This window comes from Triturus cristatus, chromosome 2_1 (genome assembly GCF_964204655.1).
Source record: "Triturus cristatus chromosome 2_1, aTriCri1.1, whole genome shotgun sequence".
NCBI lineage: Eukaryota > Metazoa > Chordata > Amphibia > Caudata > Salamandridae > Triturus > Triturus cristatus.
In genome coordinates, this window is record NC_140581.1 from 727,213,983 (window position 1) to 727,233,353 (window position 19,371).

A 19,371-nucleotide genomic window follows, 5' to 3' on the forward strand; every position below is an offset into this window, starting at 1 on the left:
AAAATTAATGTTAGCATGTCCTTACGTGACATAAGCCCAAAAGCTATTTTCACTGTGGTAGGCCTAGCTGTCCTATCCAGAAAATCAAAATATTGATTAAAATACCAAAACTTGCTGTCTTTTTTCTATGGGGGACTCCACGTCCCAGACACCATCGCACCAGGAGATGCCACAACTGAGGCTAGAGGGAGGAGCACCCCAACATGCTTATAGCGCAAACTGGGAGATTATGTGGCTGTGACTCATTCAATTTTGGCAACTTTTAACAAACCTGATGGGTCATCTGGTGTTTTTGCTGTTAACCCTAGTTTTTCCTATCTTGCTCATCATATTGTGCTTCTACGTCCCCAACCATCGGAATATGAGCTGGGGATAAGGTGTGTCAGTCCCTCCACGATCACACACATAGCTCTCTTCCTCTGCTTCCTCCTCCTCAGCCTGGCCCTCGGTTACGCAGGGCACCCAACCCCAATTGGCTCTATACTACCTGTTCGCAGAATTCCAGCATTTGCGATCGCAAATTAGCAGTGTGCAATGTATCACACAAAACCCCCCTCGCAAAATAAGGAATCGCAAATTTTGGGATTCCCGATTTTGTGATTGCATTTAAGGAATCACAAATTGCAATTCCTTAAATGCAATGTAAGAAGTACAAAAAAAGTAAGAAAGTTGTGGGCAATCCACTTGGCCTTCATTGACCTCAGCTCAGCCTCAAATAGGGTTAACAGAGCTAAGCTCTGGGCCACACTGGGGTCCATGGGGTTTGAGCCAGCCCTGGTCGCCTTTTTGAGCGACCTACATGAGAGTATCACCGCTTCTGTGAGGTATGGGGCTAGCGTTGAATGTAACCCTTCTTTCAGTTTAAAGAGTGGGGTGCACCAGGGGTGCATCCTGGCCTCCTTTCTCTTCTTTTTGTTATATTAATTTTCTGGAGTCAGCCTTAAGGGAACCTGAGGTGGATGTCCCAAGTGTGTGCAGTTGTCCATTACCTGCTCTTTAGTGTGGACGATGTTGTTTTAATAGCATGCATGGCTAAGGTTTTATAGTGCCTATTTTTTGTTTCTTTTATGGATGGACTCAACCTTTCTACTAAATATTCTAAGTCCCACGTCTTGATAGTTGCCCCCAGAAATACCAGATCAAAAACATTTGTGGTTAAGGGCCATCTCATTAGCATGGTTGAGCACTTTTCTTACTTAGGGATTCCACTGTATTCCCATTTTAGTTGGTAACCACTGCTCCAAATAAACGTTATTTTGTTTGAAAGGGTCCTCATTGGCATTACTACCTTTTAGAGATGACTAGGCCACACCCACATAGAGGCAACACCCAAAGTCTATAAGGCTAAATGCATCTCTGCAGTCAGCTTTGGGTGTGACATTTGGGGTTATGTGTCCACAGCCCTATAACAGGTAGCTGGGAACATCTTCCTGAGAGGCCTTTTAAATATCCCTTAGGGCATTCCTACTTGGATCGTCCATGAGGAATTTGGTTACATTTCTGATTTTGTTTACGCCTTCTGCTCTTATGGCTATCCCTCTGGTTGTAGAAGATTTTTTAGTACAAGACTGTTTGAATTTCGACAATATGTCCTGTATCCCATGGTTCGCATTTATGAGAAGAAATCTCACTGAACTGGGCAGACCAGAACTTTATTAGATCCCGATTGTATCTTGAAAGGGGACATCAACTGGCTGATGAAGGCCTTCAACTCCAGGGTAGCAGCAGAGCGAGAGGCCTCTGCTTTGACCAAGAGCTTGATGCAGCATTTTATTATGGCCAAATCCTGTAAGCGGGATGGAACCCTTTTTGTACCTGGGTATGTCCAGCTACCATCACAGGTTGTTAACCTATTTACATTTGTTCTATCAGTTGATGTTTCCCAAGGTGGGCTGGTCAAAAGTATTGGTGCTACAAGCATGCATCTGTGATAATATCTACATTCCTGATACTTTATATATTGTAAAGATATGTCCCAGATGTAATAGTTTACGTCATCAGTATATTTGTCTGGTACTTCTACCCCTGAATTTCAGGCAGGTAAGACCAGCGTTCCTGTTTCGACAACGTTAACAGTCTCATAGTGTGTGCTTTTTGTGTCACGTTTTTTATCTGGTACATTACTTAGAACATATTAACTTATACCCTAGATTGTATTTACCTTAAGAATCTGTTTTTCTTCTGAGGAGCCTCTGATTGTGCTGTGCTATGTTTGTATATGCATATTTTATCTTTGTATTTATACTGTAATTCATTTGTTTTGTAAATATATTCACTTTTATCCAAAAGTTATACTCTCTTTTTATGGTTGTATTTTCTTATTGTGTGTAGCTTTATGATTAATAAAAAAAGCGAACAAAGTCTATACTGCTACTAATTCTATTTTTTTGGGAAAGGGATCAACAAGAAAAAAAAATAAACAATTATGTATAATACTTAAAAATCTTTCTTTGTAATAAGAAATGTAACTTTTTAAAAGTTACCTTTTCCCTGCCTGAAGTTCCTGAAGGCTAATTTGCATAAACTCTCCAGCTTCTTCCTGTTTGTACTTTTACCTGAATAAGGTGTGAATGAGGTGTGATATTCCTCCTAGGAGCAAACAATAGGCTGACTTGAAAGGGTAAAGATGACCTAAATGTGCTCAATTTAATAGGCTGGGTCAGGACTGTGTGCATTCTGTTGACACCACAGTGTCAAATCCTGCCTGACACGTCTGCCAAACTAAATGTAACACGTTAGAGTATGTGAACGAGAGCGTCCTTCCAGACTTTTGCCTCTAGGTTTGTTGTTGGTGCAATGCCTGCTTCAAACTGGATTTTAGTGTTAGATGTTGGAGGATATTAGGATTATCATAGTACACTCCTACACACACCTCCAACCTCAGAGCCCAAGTTTAGTTTGACAGAAAACCAGCTCAGATTTGCCCTTACACATTGCATTTGGCCTTTTTTCAGAAAATCAAACATAAATTACTGCAAAAGTGAGTAGATCAGGGCCTGGGAACCTTTACTCCATTGGTTAGAGAGAAAGTATGAGTGTCTAAAGGTACCCCGCCATCGACAGGCTGGTGAGCTCTATAAAGCATAGCCTTACCCAGCCTTCATTAAAACACTGCTGGACTTGCAAAAGGATACCATGTGGACTGAACCTGTTGCACTTGCGATCTGCGATTTGTGAGTCCCAGATGGCACGTGTGGTATGTGTGGGTGACGCCTAGTTAAATCTAGATAGGTGAGATTTCATTGTAAAGCTAATTATTTGACTAGATACCCAAAGTTGAGAGTGGAGGGTGAGCAGGGTTAGTGCATCAGAGTGGGCATGGATAAACATATACGTCAAGCTAGGTAATGGGTTCTCCTAATTGACTATAGCATTACAGACTGCATTTTACTTGTGATGGAGTACTTCATACTTGTGTTTACGGGTATTCAAGGCAGGGACAGACAGGAAGGGTCTATATACTCTTGGTGAATTGAAGAGTGTAGTGTAGAGGGTGAAAGTAGAGAATGGTGTATAAAAAGATAAATCGTTCATCAACGAAGACAGTGTTAGCTATTACAAGAGTGGTTCTGGGGTACGAGTGACACAAGGGTCAGTAGGGAACACATTTGAGCCAAGCTTTTTGGTTGTATTTGTGAGAGTTGGAGATGTAGGGTGATTCAGCAGCAAAATAATTTAAAGATACTGTTTTTACGATGATTATGATAATAGTTAGCATTAGGTACTTATTTGCTGTCAATGGGGTCTTGATTGGGAGTCAGCGTGGTCATTGATGGTTTGGGAAATAAATGCAGAAGGACTAATAGACATTAGATTTAAGGACTTTCAGATGGTTGAACATAGTGAAAATGTGGATATTTATGACAGTTTATGTGAAGATCAAAAGCTCGACCACCGAAAGCCTTAGGGCTAGATGCACAATGCATTTTAATGGTCAAAAATGCTCCAGTTTACATTTGTGACCATTAACATCCTCTTTACTGTATATTATTCCAATTTCAGGAGTCAGAAAAGGTGTTCATACTCCTAAAATGGGATGCAGAATGCATATCCATTCAGTATATGGATTCCCTTTAAAATACTGAATCGTAGTATGTATCTTTCAGTGTTTTGGAACTGAAATCCGACTGCAAAACATTGATATTTTACCACCCTCCCCATCAATCTTCTGTAGTAACCCATTCACAAAAGTGAAAGGTCCATTTAAGTCCCTTCCCTTTGTGTAGTTGAAAAAGATTGTTAGGGAGCAGGCAGTGGTCTAGGGGACCATTGGCAACTCTCAACAAACTTTAAAACGTTTATTTGAACACAACTTAATTTAAGAACAATGAACTACATTAAAAAAATAAGTTTACTTTTATTGCAATGGAATGACAGACAGGATAGTATGCAATAGCTTGGGGTAACACTCCAACCCATTGATTTTTTGCTCACCATAGCACCTCAGTTTGGACCTTCCTGGAGGAGGATTTCAAGAAGTGGTCAGCACTGCCAGTTTCAGTAGTGCTTATACATTTGCAAAAGTGGAGGTCTTTTCCTGCGGAATGAATAAGGCCTCCATAGGAGACTGGCCAGCAGGTAACTTAAAATATGTCTATTCGCTCATCATACCTTTCTTTCCTCTTTCCCTGTGTTTGTGAGTGTGTACCCAAATGAGGCTGAAGAGTATTTTCAGGTCTAACTGGGCATGCAGGCAGCAATATAAAGGCCCACAACCCAGGTTGCTCCCTTGATAAAGATGCCTTATCTAAATGTCCACTACTCGAACAATTGTTGGGCAGGACTTGGGTTAATAGAAAGATTTGTTTTGATTGATCATATTGCGCTCTGATTCAACCAAGCCATAACTCCACTGGTTTTGGGGGGGGCTTACTGATTTTGTTTTGCTTGTCATATGGTTCTTTATTGCCTTTTATCATAAGTACGGGTAGATGGTAATTCAAAAAGTTGGAGGCTACATCAAAGCCCATACCTTTCACAGTACAGTGATGCATGTTGACCCATACATGCATCTTTGCTAATTTAACACCCGTGTTATGCTGTACATATCAGTTTTCCTTTTATCCATGCCAACTCATGGATGAATGTAGGTCGCTTGTTATTAAACACATCCACACTCTGATATAGACTCTAAAGGCGTTAAACATGATAACATCTAAATAGAGTGGGAGAGTTGCAATAAGGACTTCACAAACTACTAGAAATTACCTTCTGTAACATAGGAACCTTTCTACTGTTTGCGCATTACTTTATGATTTAATAAATGCATCGCTTTTTTATTTTCAAATGTAAATACACATGGTTGTATTTGTTTGTGTGTAACAAGAGTAAAAGCTGCAATATGTTTTCTTCAAATTACGTTAACACCTGCTGGAAGTAGGCAACTAAAACAATTTAGCCTCCTTGCCTGTCTGTCAGGCCTTGCGTCTGTGTTTCTGTTTTGAAATTTGCACTGAGTGCAATTCTTAAGAATGTTGAAAGTTGTACTATGGCTTCCTTGACATTAACATAGTGACTCTATATGGCATGTACAGTAACTACAATATTGTCTACAGTTTAGTAAATAATACAGTACTTTTTGGAAGTGTAATATTTGAAAATAGTGATTTGTTTATTTCATTTTTCTTTGAAGGTGGTTGACCAGATAGACACTTTGACATCGGACCTACAGCTGGAGGAAGAGATGACTGACAGTTCCAAAACTGACACATTAAACAGCAGCTCAAGTAGCACAACGGCTTCCAGCTTCGATAAGATTAAAGTGCGGGCGAATACACCACTCATCAAGCCACCAGCCCATCCATCAGCCATTCTCACTGTCCTTAGAAAACACAATCCACCACCACCTCCACCACGGCTAACGCCGGTGAAATGTGAAGATTTACATAGACTTCATCCACCACCTATTCCTGTAAAAACGAATGGGACGCTGCTTCGAAATGGAGGATTGCCAGGAGGCCCCAAGAAAATCCCAAATGGAGATGTTTGTTCTATTCCTAACAGTAATTTTGATAAAATTCCTCTTCATTCTTTGACACATAGACCTGACAAGGACAGGTGCCATCAGACTACAACCAGGGAACGGGTACGTTTCAGTGAAAAAGTGCAGTATCATGGCTACTGCCCGGATTGTGATGTTCGCTATGACATGAAAAACAGGGAGGTACATCTGCATGGTGAACCCAACCACAAACTGGAAAAACTTCCTCATCATTGTCCACCGTTACCACCACCACCTCCAATGCCATCTCTTCCTCTTGAAAATGGGGGACTGGGGGTAAGCCAGAGTAACAGCTTCCCACCTCTCAGGCCTCTAACTGTGCCTCCGCCCACTGCACCAAAACCGCAGAAGACCATCTTGAGGAAGTCAACAACTACAACTGTGTGATTTTAGTCACTTAAAAAACTTTTTCGTTTGTTTACGTAAAGACATGAGCACTTTCTACTCAAGCAATAAAAAATGACCACCTATATTACAACCTTTATTACACGAAGTGTCATTGCGAATATCTGGTAAGTAAATTAAAAATAATTTCTATTGATGCAAGTTTCTTATGCATAGTAATGAATACTTATTTCAGTAATTAAACCAAAGAATGATTTGTTTTAATGACTACATAGTCTTCAAACTTATTAGAAAATATTTCTATAGACAAGGATAGCCCATATCTCATGTCATAGGAGGATTTTTTTCCTATTACAGTAAGATAGGTTTCAAAAGGAAGTTTGAGAAATGAATGCAAGTTATCATGCACCAATTATGTTTCTGGATATTTTTGATACAAAATGGTAACAGAATGTTTGTGCACAATCCCACTCAAAATCTTTTCAATTTGCAGTAAACTTGATGGATATTATAGTTTCAGATCGTCATTATACATCATTTTACAATATGCTTTTAAGGGTATGTATCTTGATCTTCTACTGTGGCAAATTAACTGGTATTAAATGAGCAAGCAATCAACATGTCCACCATATTTATTCGTCCCTCACTTGGATGACTAATGTAGAGTCTACCTCAAATGGTTAGGGAATGCATTATCATTTTGTTCGCATTTACAAGGCAATTATCTTACCTGTTTTCTAATTATGCTTCCTATACTACATTTTGGCAACTTACTAGCAGGAATTGGAATGAGAGACTTGTTACCCTACCAAGCTTTAGCTGGCATAAAGGAAATTAAAATGCAAACTTTAACAGTTCGGTGTCCAGTGAGCAGAGCTACTACAGACATCTTGCAGGCCAAAAGAAATGTCTTGTCAGAAATGATAATTGCCCCAGGGCTAAACTATATAGGATTAAAGTGGAGCTAATTGAGTCATGTAGGTGAACCACTTTGAGGAAATATCTTTACATTGTGCATAGGGCATTGAAAATCATAATTTGTCTATTATACCTCTGAATTATTATACCTTGCCATCTCCTGGATACCATTCGCACCTGCAGATCCGCCATACTATAGTGTCTTGAGCCAAACGACCCTCAATTTAACTGTAATCTGGTAACATTTTTACTCTTATATGAGAAATTAATCTGAACTAGTATCCTAACTAGTACAATTGCATTTTATCACCAAAAAAAGTAAAAACCCTTGAGAAACTTGTCTAAATATTGTCTTGTCGGCCAGTAAGCGTATTATTGCTGACCATCAATTTTACTATGTATATTACATTGGTGAAAAATTGTCTCGACGATTTCCTCATCCGTAAACATACTACCAGCAATCAATGATTTTAACATGTATATTATACTTTTTACAACTTGTTTGGTTTTATCGAAATACTGTTATGGTTTTAATTAACTTAAACAATAAAGATTCATTCTTCTTCTTCATTCGGGTGATAAATTGTGCTATACAAATCCATATAACATACCATGACATACCATAAAAAATATTGACCTTATGATGTGAACAATGCAACAAGTGTATGTAATCCAAGTCATCTTAATTCCTCATAGTAATTTGAGACTTTTTGAAAATAATAATTCCTAAATTAGAGATTTGCAGTATTACATTTTTTTCTGACTCAACTGACAATGGTAAATGTGTTTTTAACTTGCAAACGTGTCTAGTACTGCAAACATGTTGCCTTGCGGTCAGTTCAGAGCACTTTCTGGTACAGAAATATGGGTATCGCTAGATGCCTGTGAGATTTTCCGCATGCAGATTTGTGAGTTTTGCAATTAAATTTGTGTGCCAAATGATAGCCTATGGGTTATGTATCAATATTATGACTAAATTAGGTCATACCAGAAGCCGTGCTAGAGTGCACTTTAGGTGCAGCAAAATATTCTGGAAAGTAGCAATTCAAATCTGTTTGATATTAGTTATAGTTATCTCAAGTAACTGTAACTCGTGCTCTAAGGTACCTGTAACTCTAGTCCATCATGCACAGTTTTCTCATCCATAATTTCACCGCAAATGTTGCAGTGATATTATCAATGATGTCACAGAAGATGTCTTGAGTGATGTAATATGTGGGGTAATGAAAAATCTCCTAGCTAACGTAATGGAAAGTTTCAATTCTATTAAGGACTCGGAGGCGAGGATTAGGCTATTTTCTTCACTTTATTGAATAGCAGCCACTTTAAAGTCAAACAACTACTATTCCCATGAACCATAGGGAATAAACATTAAAACAATAGAGTGTCCACAGATAGAATGTCCCATCCAATGCACCAATCAGGAGTCCCCAGGATGCTGATAGTGACCATACTTCCTCTTTCGTCGCTCAGTCAGCCAGCAAATTCGCATCAGGAGTCTTGTTTATTCGAATCCCCTGGAAAAGTTAAAAGAAGGCGTAAGCAACAGGAGTGACTAAGGTTTAGCCCTGAGGAGAGAATGCGTCAAAGCATATACAAGATCGCAATACAATAAATTCACATAAACACTTTACTTACTCCAATATGTGGGAGGGAAGAAAGCAACCAAGTTGTACCCTGGGTGGGATAATCCTCGCCTCAGAGTCCTTAATAGAATTGAAACTTTCCGTTAAGTTAGCTAGGAAATTTTTCATTCTATGTCAGGACCGGAGGCGAGGATTATACTCGTTTAAAGCTTGCTCACGACCAAACGAGCCATGTCAATAACCGGTTTGAAGTAAAACCGCATTAAGGTTGAGTCTGAAGACCAGTCCGCTACATTCAGGATGTCTTCCAGATGAGCTCCCAGGGTAAAAGCCTTGGAGGCCATAGCTCCTCTCGTAGAATAAGCACCAAAAGCCTGTAAATCTATGCCTGCCTCCTGCATGATCCAACAGACCCAACTGGCAATCGTGGGGGAAGACACCGCTTTATGAGGCTTTTTGAGCGCAATGAGCAACTGGCGCTCCCCAGGAGGCCTCAATTCGTCCCTGATTTCCTCATAAGCCTTGAGACAGGCAACTACACATAGTTTGGAGGAGTCCGGGAAAGCGGGATATGAGACAGTAGTTGTCCCACATTTGGTGCGTCTACGTATGGTAAACGTTACACCAGTGGGAGAGAACATTCTACCAGACACATCCAAAGCTCTGACATTAGAGACCCGCCTGCTAGAAATCATACACAGTAGCATGGACATCTTTGCCGAAAGTTCCTTCCTGGATAGGAATCTATTCGGTTGCCAAGACTGGAAGAGGTTCAAAACTCTGTTGACATCCCATAACTGGGAATAATGAGGTTCCGGGGGAAGTGAGAGACGTATACCCCGGAGGAGGCGACAAACCAAAGGATGCTCTCTGACAGGTGAACCATCAACCAAACCGTGACCAGCGGAAATGGCGGACCTAAAGGTATTGATGGTCCTATACGCGAGACCATCCTCTCGAGTGTGCTGTCTGCCCAGGTTTTGAACAAGAAAGTCTGAGCCGCTCCCGAAAGGCCCGGGACAGCCCATCGTCCCCTGTAATCCGCCACGCCATTAGAGTCAGGGAGCCTTGTTCGATCAATGGGTGAGGACATCCGTCCGGACTGAGAAGAAGAGCAGGCAAGTGGGGGAGTGGAATTGGACAATCCCAGGAAAGATCCAGTAGAACTGGAACCCAAACTTGAGACCTCCAGATCGGTGAAATGAGCACAATGGTCGCTCCCTGACGACGAACCTGGGCTGAGACCCAGGTTATCATTGCAAACAGGGGAAAGGCATAGCCCGCTTCAGTCCGCCAGTCCTGGAAGAATGCATCTGTCTGTTCCGCCAGAGAGTCTAGCCTACAACTGTAAAACCGGGGAAGTTGATGATCCAGACGTGAGGCGAAGTGGTCGACCGAGAAGGGACCCCAAAGACTCTGGAGATCTGCAAACACTCCCGGGTGTAGTTTCCAGAGACTCAGATCGTGGAAGTGGCGGGAGTGGAAATCCGCCACCTGATTTTCCTGGCCGGGCTGGTACTCCACTGTGACCGAGATCTGATGGTCCAAGCAGCCAGAGGTTCGCTGCCAAGTCCGAAAGCGCTCGTGAGCGAGTGCCCCCTAGATGATTGATATACCGGACTGCGGAGATATTGTCCATCTTGAGAAGTACGCAGGAGTGAACCGAATCCTTAGTCCAGCATTTGAGGGTGAACAATCCCACCAAAAGCTCCAGACAGTTGATGTGTAACTGTTGCTCCGAAGGAGACCACACACCCCCCGTGGTGAAGTCACCACACGTCGTGCCCCATACGGATCTGCTCGCATCAGACTCGATAACGATATCGGGCGCGGAACCGAAAATGGCTCGCCCATTCCAGGCTTCTATGCTGGAGAGTCACCATTGAAGTTCCTACTTGGCTTCGATTGTCAGACCCACCTTGAAGGAATAAGGGCAGCCCTTGCGGAGATGCGCCACTTTGAGCCGTTGCAGAGCTCTGTAATGTAGCAGGCCGGGAAAGATGGCCTGAATGGAGGCCGACAGAAGACCGACTATCCGAGCTAATTGTGTGAGGGAAATCTGAGTCAGCGCTAAAGCCCTCCGAAGCTCGTGGCGAATCTTCGTCATTTTGCGAGAAGGAGGGCTGAGAGTGGACTCCACCGAGTCTATCAAGAACCTGAGGGAAAACACTCTCTGGGAGGGAGTCATGGTAGATTTGGTTTGGTTTATCACAAACCCCAGGTTCTGGAGGAGATCTACAGTGGTTTGCAGGTGCCGAGAAAGGGTTCTCGGATCCTGCGCCATGAGCAGAATGTCGTTCAAATAGACAATGAGTCTCCGAAGAGAAAGGTGGTGAACTCGTAGGTTTTGTCGCGCCAATGAAACTGAAGGAACTGGCGATGAGGGAGAAAGATGGGAATCGCCAAATAAGCATCCTTGAGGTCGAGACGCTCCACCCAGTCGCCAGGCCCTATAATGTCTCGAAGGAGGGAGATTCCCTCCATCTTGAAGTGGCGGCAAACCAGCCACTCATTGAATTCTCGCAAGTTGATGACCGGACGCTGACCCCCATCCACTTTATCCACAAGGAAGAGGTTCCTGAGGAAACCTCTGGGATGAGGCAGGGTTTCTTCTATTGCACCTTTGGTGAGAAGGGCATGGACCTCCTTGTCGATCAAACCCGCGTCTACCTCAGAAAAACAAAGTGGTCGGGGAGGTACTGCCTGCACAGGAGTTCCTTGAAATTCTATATGAAAACCCCTTACTGTCTGTAGAACCCAAGCGTCCCCCCATGATAGAAGTCCACATTGGGAAAAAATGTGCCAGATGGCCCCCCACTTTTAGAAGGGAAGAAGGGAGAACACTCACCGGAAGAAATGGAGCTGCCTCCTCCTCTGCCACCTCTGTTCTTGCCTCTTCGGCCCCTGGTGGGATAGAAGTTTCCAAAGCAGGCTTGATCTTGATATTGTCCTTGATTGGAGCCTTGACCTGTGTTCTGGTTGGGACGGCTGGACAAGCGGCCCCTATCTCGTCCGACCCACCTGAAAACGCAAGGACGAAACACCTTCCTGATGGAAGTTTGAGCCCTATCTAGGGAGGTGAAGGTATTAACAAACCTCCCTAGCTCCTTGATAAAGGGTTCACCAAAGAGGCCACCCTGAGCAACTGGTCCCGCCTCAGTGTCCGCCAGGTCCCCTAGCTTGGGGTCCACTTTGATAAGAAGGGACCTGCGCCGTTCTGTGGAAAGCGCGCAGTTGGCGCTCCTGAGGAACACCACTACACGCTGGACCCATGAGGAGAGATATTCTGGAGATATGAGAGAATCCGAAACCTTGGCTTCTTCTGCCATATCCCAAATTTTGGTAACAGGCCCCAAGATATCCAATAATTTATCTTGACAGGCTCGCCAGGACCTGTCTATACTCTTTTTATGGTATTTCACAAATTTGTGTAGGAAGGTAGCCATTCTGGGGTCAATCTCCAGAGTGGCGGCTACCTTCCCCTCCAAAGAAGGGCGGGGACACTCTGCCCTAAGGCAGTTATGAGTTGCAGGTTCGAGCGGGTGGCGGAACCTGCTGGCCACATACAGGGCGACTTTCTCAGAGGGGGCCCAGTCTGAGGAGCGCGGGTGTAAGACATCATCTGGGTCCAGCATGTCCGCGCACAGGTTTGTGTCACTAGCCGGTGCCGACTTGGAAGGGAGCCATGGACGGGACTGCTCAGGAAAGGTGTCTGCGTCCCCTTGGTCATCAGGATCCCCGCCTGATGAGGTAGAGGGTATTGGTTGTAGTACAGAAGAGGGGGTTGCTGTGGGAACACAACTGGAGATGAAAGCCTGTTTAAGGTGGGAGAAGGCATTGGAATTCGCCCCCACGTCCCTAGCCCGTTTAGGCGGAGGTGGATGTGCGTCTGAGGCAGGATCATTGTGAGGAAGGCCTGAGGATGAGGCCTGTGCGGCCCTGACCAGCTTTTCGCAGGCTTGGTCAATCTTACGGGATAACCGCTCCTCCAGAGGGGTCATGGCCAATTCCACAGCTTTGTGGATGGACTCATCAACAACGTCATAGAAGTCATCACCCCAGGGAAGAGCCGCCAGAGGGTCCTCTTCCCACTGATCGTCTTGATAAATGTTGTCTTGAAAGGTCTCCATTATAGGCAAGTAAGAGACAATGGCCAATAGGGCAGGTAAAGACAACAGGTGGTGAACCTTAATTAAGGGGGGCTGGGTAGCAGCCAAAATATGGGCGGGCGGTGCTCGCTGAGAAAAGGCCCGAGAGCCTCGGACCCCAACAGCCCTGGTGCAGAAAAAATAATGATATGGGCAGTCTGCCTTAAATGAGTCCCTGCAGTACGAACTGCGATACTGATCCTGCTGAAAACAGAGCGTTATTGGCCTAATATACGAACCCCCAGGCAGAGAACTCTGCAATGCTGCCTAATGGCAAATACTGTCCCGAATAAATGGGCATTCAAACGGGGGCGTGAAGAGTTAAAGAAATTGCCTACTGGCAAAGCACAGACCCGTGTCAAGGCAGACAGAAGACAAGGCTCCCACACGGCGGTGCAGCGCTGGGTTCCGACGCGTTAAGGAATCTGCGGAATCCCAAATGCACACGCCGCGTCAGAGAACGCCGTCAGGCACCCTCTGGTGGCGTCCTGAAGACACCGCAAGCCAGCACCAAATACGGCAGCTAGGGAGCTGAAAGACTCCCACGGCCGAAGCGAAGCGCCGAGTAGCGGGGTTCGCAAGAAGCAATCAGTGATATTGCCACAAAAGGCAAGATTAAGCACACAAAACACGGGTGACGCGCGTCAGTGGAACTGGCGCGCGCGCCCTTTACACCAACGTCGTGAGGGAAACGGAAATCGCGGAATGTCCGCGTACGGACAGAACCGAGCCACAAATCAATAGCGTTTAAGCAAATAACAAATCCATCAAGCGCATAAGCAAATTAAGGCAGTTATAATTGTCTAGACATACAATGCAGTAACAAATAAAGCTCAAGAGAAAAAAGGGTGACTTATCTGGGCTGCAAGCAGCAAAGAAAGAGGAAGTATGGTCACAGACAGAGGACTATCAGCATCCTGGGGACTCCTGATTGGTGCATTGGATGGGACATTCTATCTGTGGACGACACTCTATTGTTTTAAGGTTTATTCCCTATGGTTCATGGGAATAGTAGTTGTTTGACTTTAAAGTGGCTGCTATTCAATAAAGTGAAGAAAGGATAGCATAATCCTCGCCTCCGGTCCTGACATAGAATTAGTGGTGCCTGGTGAGGGTGTGAGTTATAATTACCTTAGGGCACAAGTTTTAGTTACTTTAGGTAACTATTACTGGTGACGTTATGTGGTTTTTAGAGTTTAAAACGTTGCATTGTTACATTTCACATAACTATATTGTTACTTAAACCTTTGGCTTTTCAGCAAATTTCTAGGTTTGTTTTAACGTAAAGTAATATTTAACTTCCATATGCAATTCAAATCCCATGCAGTGCACATCCTTCGGTCACGCACAGTGGGGTGTTGACCACAAGGCCTGGCCTGTGGCTAGTCCCTGTGGCCACCCCTCTTAAATGCAGCCATCCCCATTCTGTGCAGGGCCTTCGGTCGTACACAGCGAGGGTTGGGTAAAGGGCCTGGCCTGTGGCCGTGCCCTGCAACCAACCCTCTGCATGCAGTCCACCCCACGCTGCACATGGCCTTCAGACGTACCTGGTTGGAGGTTGGCCAAAGAACCTGGCTCCAGGAAATCCATCCCCAGGGACTTTTTTAAAGGAAGGGGGTCACGTATATGTTTGTGTGTGTGTGTGTGTATCTATCTATCTATCTATCTATCTATCTATCTATCTATCTATCTATCTATCTATCTATATATATTAATTTATACATATATATATGTATATATATACACATACATACATACATGTATATATTTGGTATTCTGTCTTTTGCTGGCGTATAAGCATTCCCTCCTACTTTGTATAGATGTTTTGGTCCATTGTGCAGCCCATGTTTCACTGCTATATCCACTCTAGTATAAATAAGGCATTTTAGTACGTGCCACAGGCCCTTACAGAATTATACATTGTGTTTGTCAAGCGTCAGAGTTACAGAAGAATACCTTGTGTTTGAAATTAGACTGTCAAGACGCATATTAACATTTCTGACAATTTTTTCATGTTTTTGTTATAGAACAAATACATTTGAAGAAAGTGTCTAGATTCCAATATGTTTCAGTTTTCAGTAGAATCCCACTATCCACACGTTTAAAGAATCGTCATTAAATATTTCTGTAAAGCTTGGAGAGGCATTTGAAATATCGCAGTCTTTATTATTTGGAAATCATCTTGTGTCTATTATATTCCTAGATTATTGTACTTTGAATGAATTGCCGTAATGATGTGAATAACTGAACAAGTGTTTTGAATATACTGCAAATTAATTCATACAAGAAATTTGAACATGGTGAAAATAATCACTCTGAAATTACAGACATGAAATCTTCAATTTTTACACAATCGTTTTATTTTCAATTATGAATGGGCGTGATACATTTGATCACATGTAGGATAGAGAGAATAGGGTAATAGCTTTGCTAGAATCAGAATGAAAGGAAATGAATATATGGAAACTTGTAATACCTGAATGATGAAAATCTTTCCATAATATTCATATCATAGTCTAGTCGCAACATCCTACTCACCTGTAACATTGTAATAACTACTCGACTATAGTATGATCTTGTGATTGAGTTGTGAAGTCACAATGCCTCTACCAGCAAACAATGTGCAGGCCGCCGAACGGGATTAAAACTGCTGTTTAAAGAGTAAAAGGTATTGAGTGAAAGATAATCAGATTTTCTGAACAATTCAATCTGGAAAATTCGGTCTTTAGTAGAGAAAACATTAATGACAGTATAGTTATTTGTTTCTCTTATAGAGCTCATTGCAATGAAGATGTCTATGTGAAAGTAACCATATATTCTGAAGTGAATCTACATTTAAAAGTGACTTTCATTAAACGGTTTAAACTATATTTTGAAAACAATTACAAGCTTCATGTTGATGCATTTTTCTTCTATTGTGGATATACCACTTTCATTCTACAATTCCCAACAATTGTGCCTTTTTCATAAGTAGGAGTAGAAGTCAAAACAATATAAGTGAGTTAGGAAAATACTTTTTTAATGCAGAGTAATTATGCACATAATTACAGAAAGTGGTGCAATTGTGTAATATGCAAAACTGGTTGTGCTTTCGGATGATAGGATGAGGAGCTTGTACCCTTGGGTCCCTCCCACACATTTTGCCTTTCTCTGTCTCTTTTTCTGACCCTGTTATTGTTGGTTTTAGGACTCTGAACACTTTATTACTGGTAACCAGTGCTAAAGTACACATGCTTTCTCCTCTAAACAGGGTAATATTGGCTCATATCCAATTGGCATATTCAATTTACTTATATGTCCCTGGTAAAGTTCAAGGCATATGCCCAGGGCCTGTATATTAAATGCTGCTAGTTGGCCTGCAGCACAGCTTGTGCCACCCACTTAAGTAGCCTTCTAACCATGTCTCAGGTCTGCCATTGCACAGCCTGTGTGTGCCATTTACAGTGCCATGTCGACCTGGCAAATTAAACATTTTGCCAGGCCAAAACCTTCCCTTTTTGTACCTATAAGTCACCATTAAAATAGGCCCTGGACAATCCATAGGTCATGGTGCAATGCATTTAAAAGGCAAGACATGTACTTTTAAGTTTACATGTCTTGGTGAAAAACTCCCAAAGTCATTTTTCAGCACTGCAAGGCCTATCTCTCCCATAAGATAACATTGGGATTACCGTATTACATTTTATAACCGTAATTCCAAAATGGGAAGATATAACTGGATCACTTTTGCTGTCTCTGGAATCCTAATTTAAAATCCTAACTTATGGTGAAGTCATATTTTAAATGACAATTCGGAAAATGCCCCTTTTATAAAGTGAACAAAATATGAACAATGGTTCCGAAAGGGGGAAGTAATTATTTATACTTGAGAGAAATCAAACTTCACAAAACACAGCATTAGTAGATCAAAAAAAGGGATTAATCAATATTACACAATGAATAATATTTGCAAAAAAACAAATAATTTATTTTTAGAGATTCATTTGAGTATCAACTCAGTTATCAATTCATTGGAATATGAACGGAACATGAAGAAGGCTGTATATACAAAAATATTGACAAAGAAGCGACGCAGTGACAAAGTGAATAAGGTGACTGAGTGTAGTAGTGAAGATGCAAGTATTTACAATATATATACGTGATAATCAATAAAATACACAAACATTTTTTTTGCAGAGATTCGCAAAAAACGTCCTCAGCTTAATTATGGAGAAAAGAAAAACCTTGTAAGCCACATGTCCTAATTGTTTTATAGTATATACAAGGAGTTCCAATTGATACGGGACTGTAGAACCGTCAACGTTTCGACCCTATAGTAACCAGTCGTTGTGCATAGTCGTATCGGGTCTTCTTCAGGACATAGGTAGTGTATAACAGCCTAAAATTCAGGAGACAAGACAGATTTTTCCCAAATTGCAATTATTGCCACTCGATTTCAATCCGAAGGCACTGCCAGAATCGTAGAGGGTCCTGATTTGTCTTAGTCTAGTTTTTAAGTTTTTCTTTCTTTATACTCTGATTGCAAGGACCTGACTTCAGGGTAGAAATTTGGATTATAGTGCTGTAGACATCAGGACACAAGTTCAGCTGATGTCTTTCGTATTCATCTTCTAATTAAAGGGAATCCGTCTGCTGCATGCGCATCTCTGCAAAAATTGTTTGTGTATTTTATTGATTATCACGTATATATATTGTAAATACTTGCATCTTCACTACTACACTCAGTCACCTTATTCACTTTGTCACTGCGTCGCTTCTTTGTCAATATTTTTGTATATACAGCCTTCTTCATGTTCCGTTCATATTCCAATGAATTGATAACTGAGTTGATACTCAAATGAATCTCTAAAAATAAATTATTTGGTTTTTTGCAAATATTATTCATTGTGTAATATTGATTAATCCCTTTTTTTGATCTACTAATGCTGTGTTTTGTGAAGTTTGATTTCTCTCAAGTATAAATAATTACTTCCTCCTTTCGGAACCATTGTTCATATTTTGTTGATAAAGCCCAGGTTCCTTGGGTTATAGGGTTACCCCTGTTTGTTTAATTGTTGTCCTTTTATAAAGTGGGCATTCTCTTGCCTTAGCCATTTTGTGCCTGCCTTCTGTCTCTGGTCACCTGTCTGGGTGTAATTGCCAGTTGGGCTTTGTGTATTCCACCTCGACAGCCACACACAATGAAAGCTTGAATTGAATTACTTTAAAAAAAACTTTATTTACAATTTTTCATAAATATTTACAAACATTGCATGGTTAATCACTGCGTCAATGAAGCAAAAAAAGAAGTATTTGCTGAGAAGATATGTTCCCACATATACCTCACAATTGTCTCAGGGCAGCATATACATCATATACTGTATAACAAACCTCCGATCAACCCTGGGAACAAACACCCCCCCACAGGCCCACCCCCCATCTTCCTTGACACAGTAAACCTATCCATAAAGAAATGTAGTAGTGCAGAATTACCCCACTCCAGTGGGAACTATCCCTGCGGGCTGCTGTGAAGTAGGGACTGAGCCAATTTCCAGCAAGTAGCTCTTTAGGGGGCCCAAAATATCTTTGGGTCCAGATGCAGGGGGTTTGGTTGTTGCATAAAGTTCACAATTTGTGTTACAAAATGTGAGGCTATTAAGCCATGCTTTTGTTGTAGGGGTGACTCTGCTGCCCCATTTGATTGCTATTTCCTTTTTTGGGAGCAAGAGGGCTATGGCAATAAATGTACGCAGCTTTTTCGGGAGATCGTGCACATAGCCCAAGGCAACCTCAGGCATAGGGGCTATATCTAGTTGTGTCATATTTGATAATAATATGAAAATGGCTCTCCAGTAATCCCCAATCTTAGTACTATTCCAGGTCATGTGAGCAAAATCGGCCTGCGGCCCTCCGCACTTAAGGCACTTGTGCGGTCGGTTGGGGTTGATAGAATACATTTTTACCGGGGACATATAAACCCTCCACAAAAATTTAAAATGGATTTATTTATCTCTACTGTTTAGGGAGACCTCTTTGGTCTAAGTACAACAAAAGGACCAGTGGGAGTCCTGTATTGGGTGCTCAAGGTCCTGCTCCCATGCCTCACGGATCTTGGCATCCTTACTAGGGACTAGAGCATACATGCTCTATATAACTTAGAAATTAGGTGGTCACCCCCCAGTGCTCATGATTGATAAGGTTAGTGGCGGGAAGGACTCGGCGGACTCCAATGGGAATTCCAGAATCTTAGCTCTGAGCGCCCTATGAACCCTTCTGAGAATAAATTGGTCCATAAATGTTGCCTGACTAAACCTCCCACTCTCTGTGGTAGAGAAAACATGAACCTCCGGGAACAGGCCTCCAATCTTGTCTAAGGAATATGAAGTCAGTGTGC

At 42.2% G+C, this 19,371-nt stretch overlaps 1 protein-coding gene across 1 annotated transcript in view; it reads left to right on the forward strand.

Annotated features, from left to right (window-relative positions):
* PRR16 (proline rich 16) overlaps positions 1-19,371 on the forward strand; it is a 1,148,678-nt gene that overhangs the window by 713,405 nt on the left and 415,902 nt on the right. The window contains exon 2 of the mRNA XM_085632661.1: positions 5,633-6,513. Coding sequence (XP_085488787.1) covers positions 5,633-6,388 — 756 coding nt within the window. The 3' untranslated portion in view covers positions 6,389-6,513. The remainder of the gene's footprint in view (positions 1-5,632; positions 6,514-19,371) is intronic.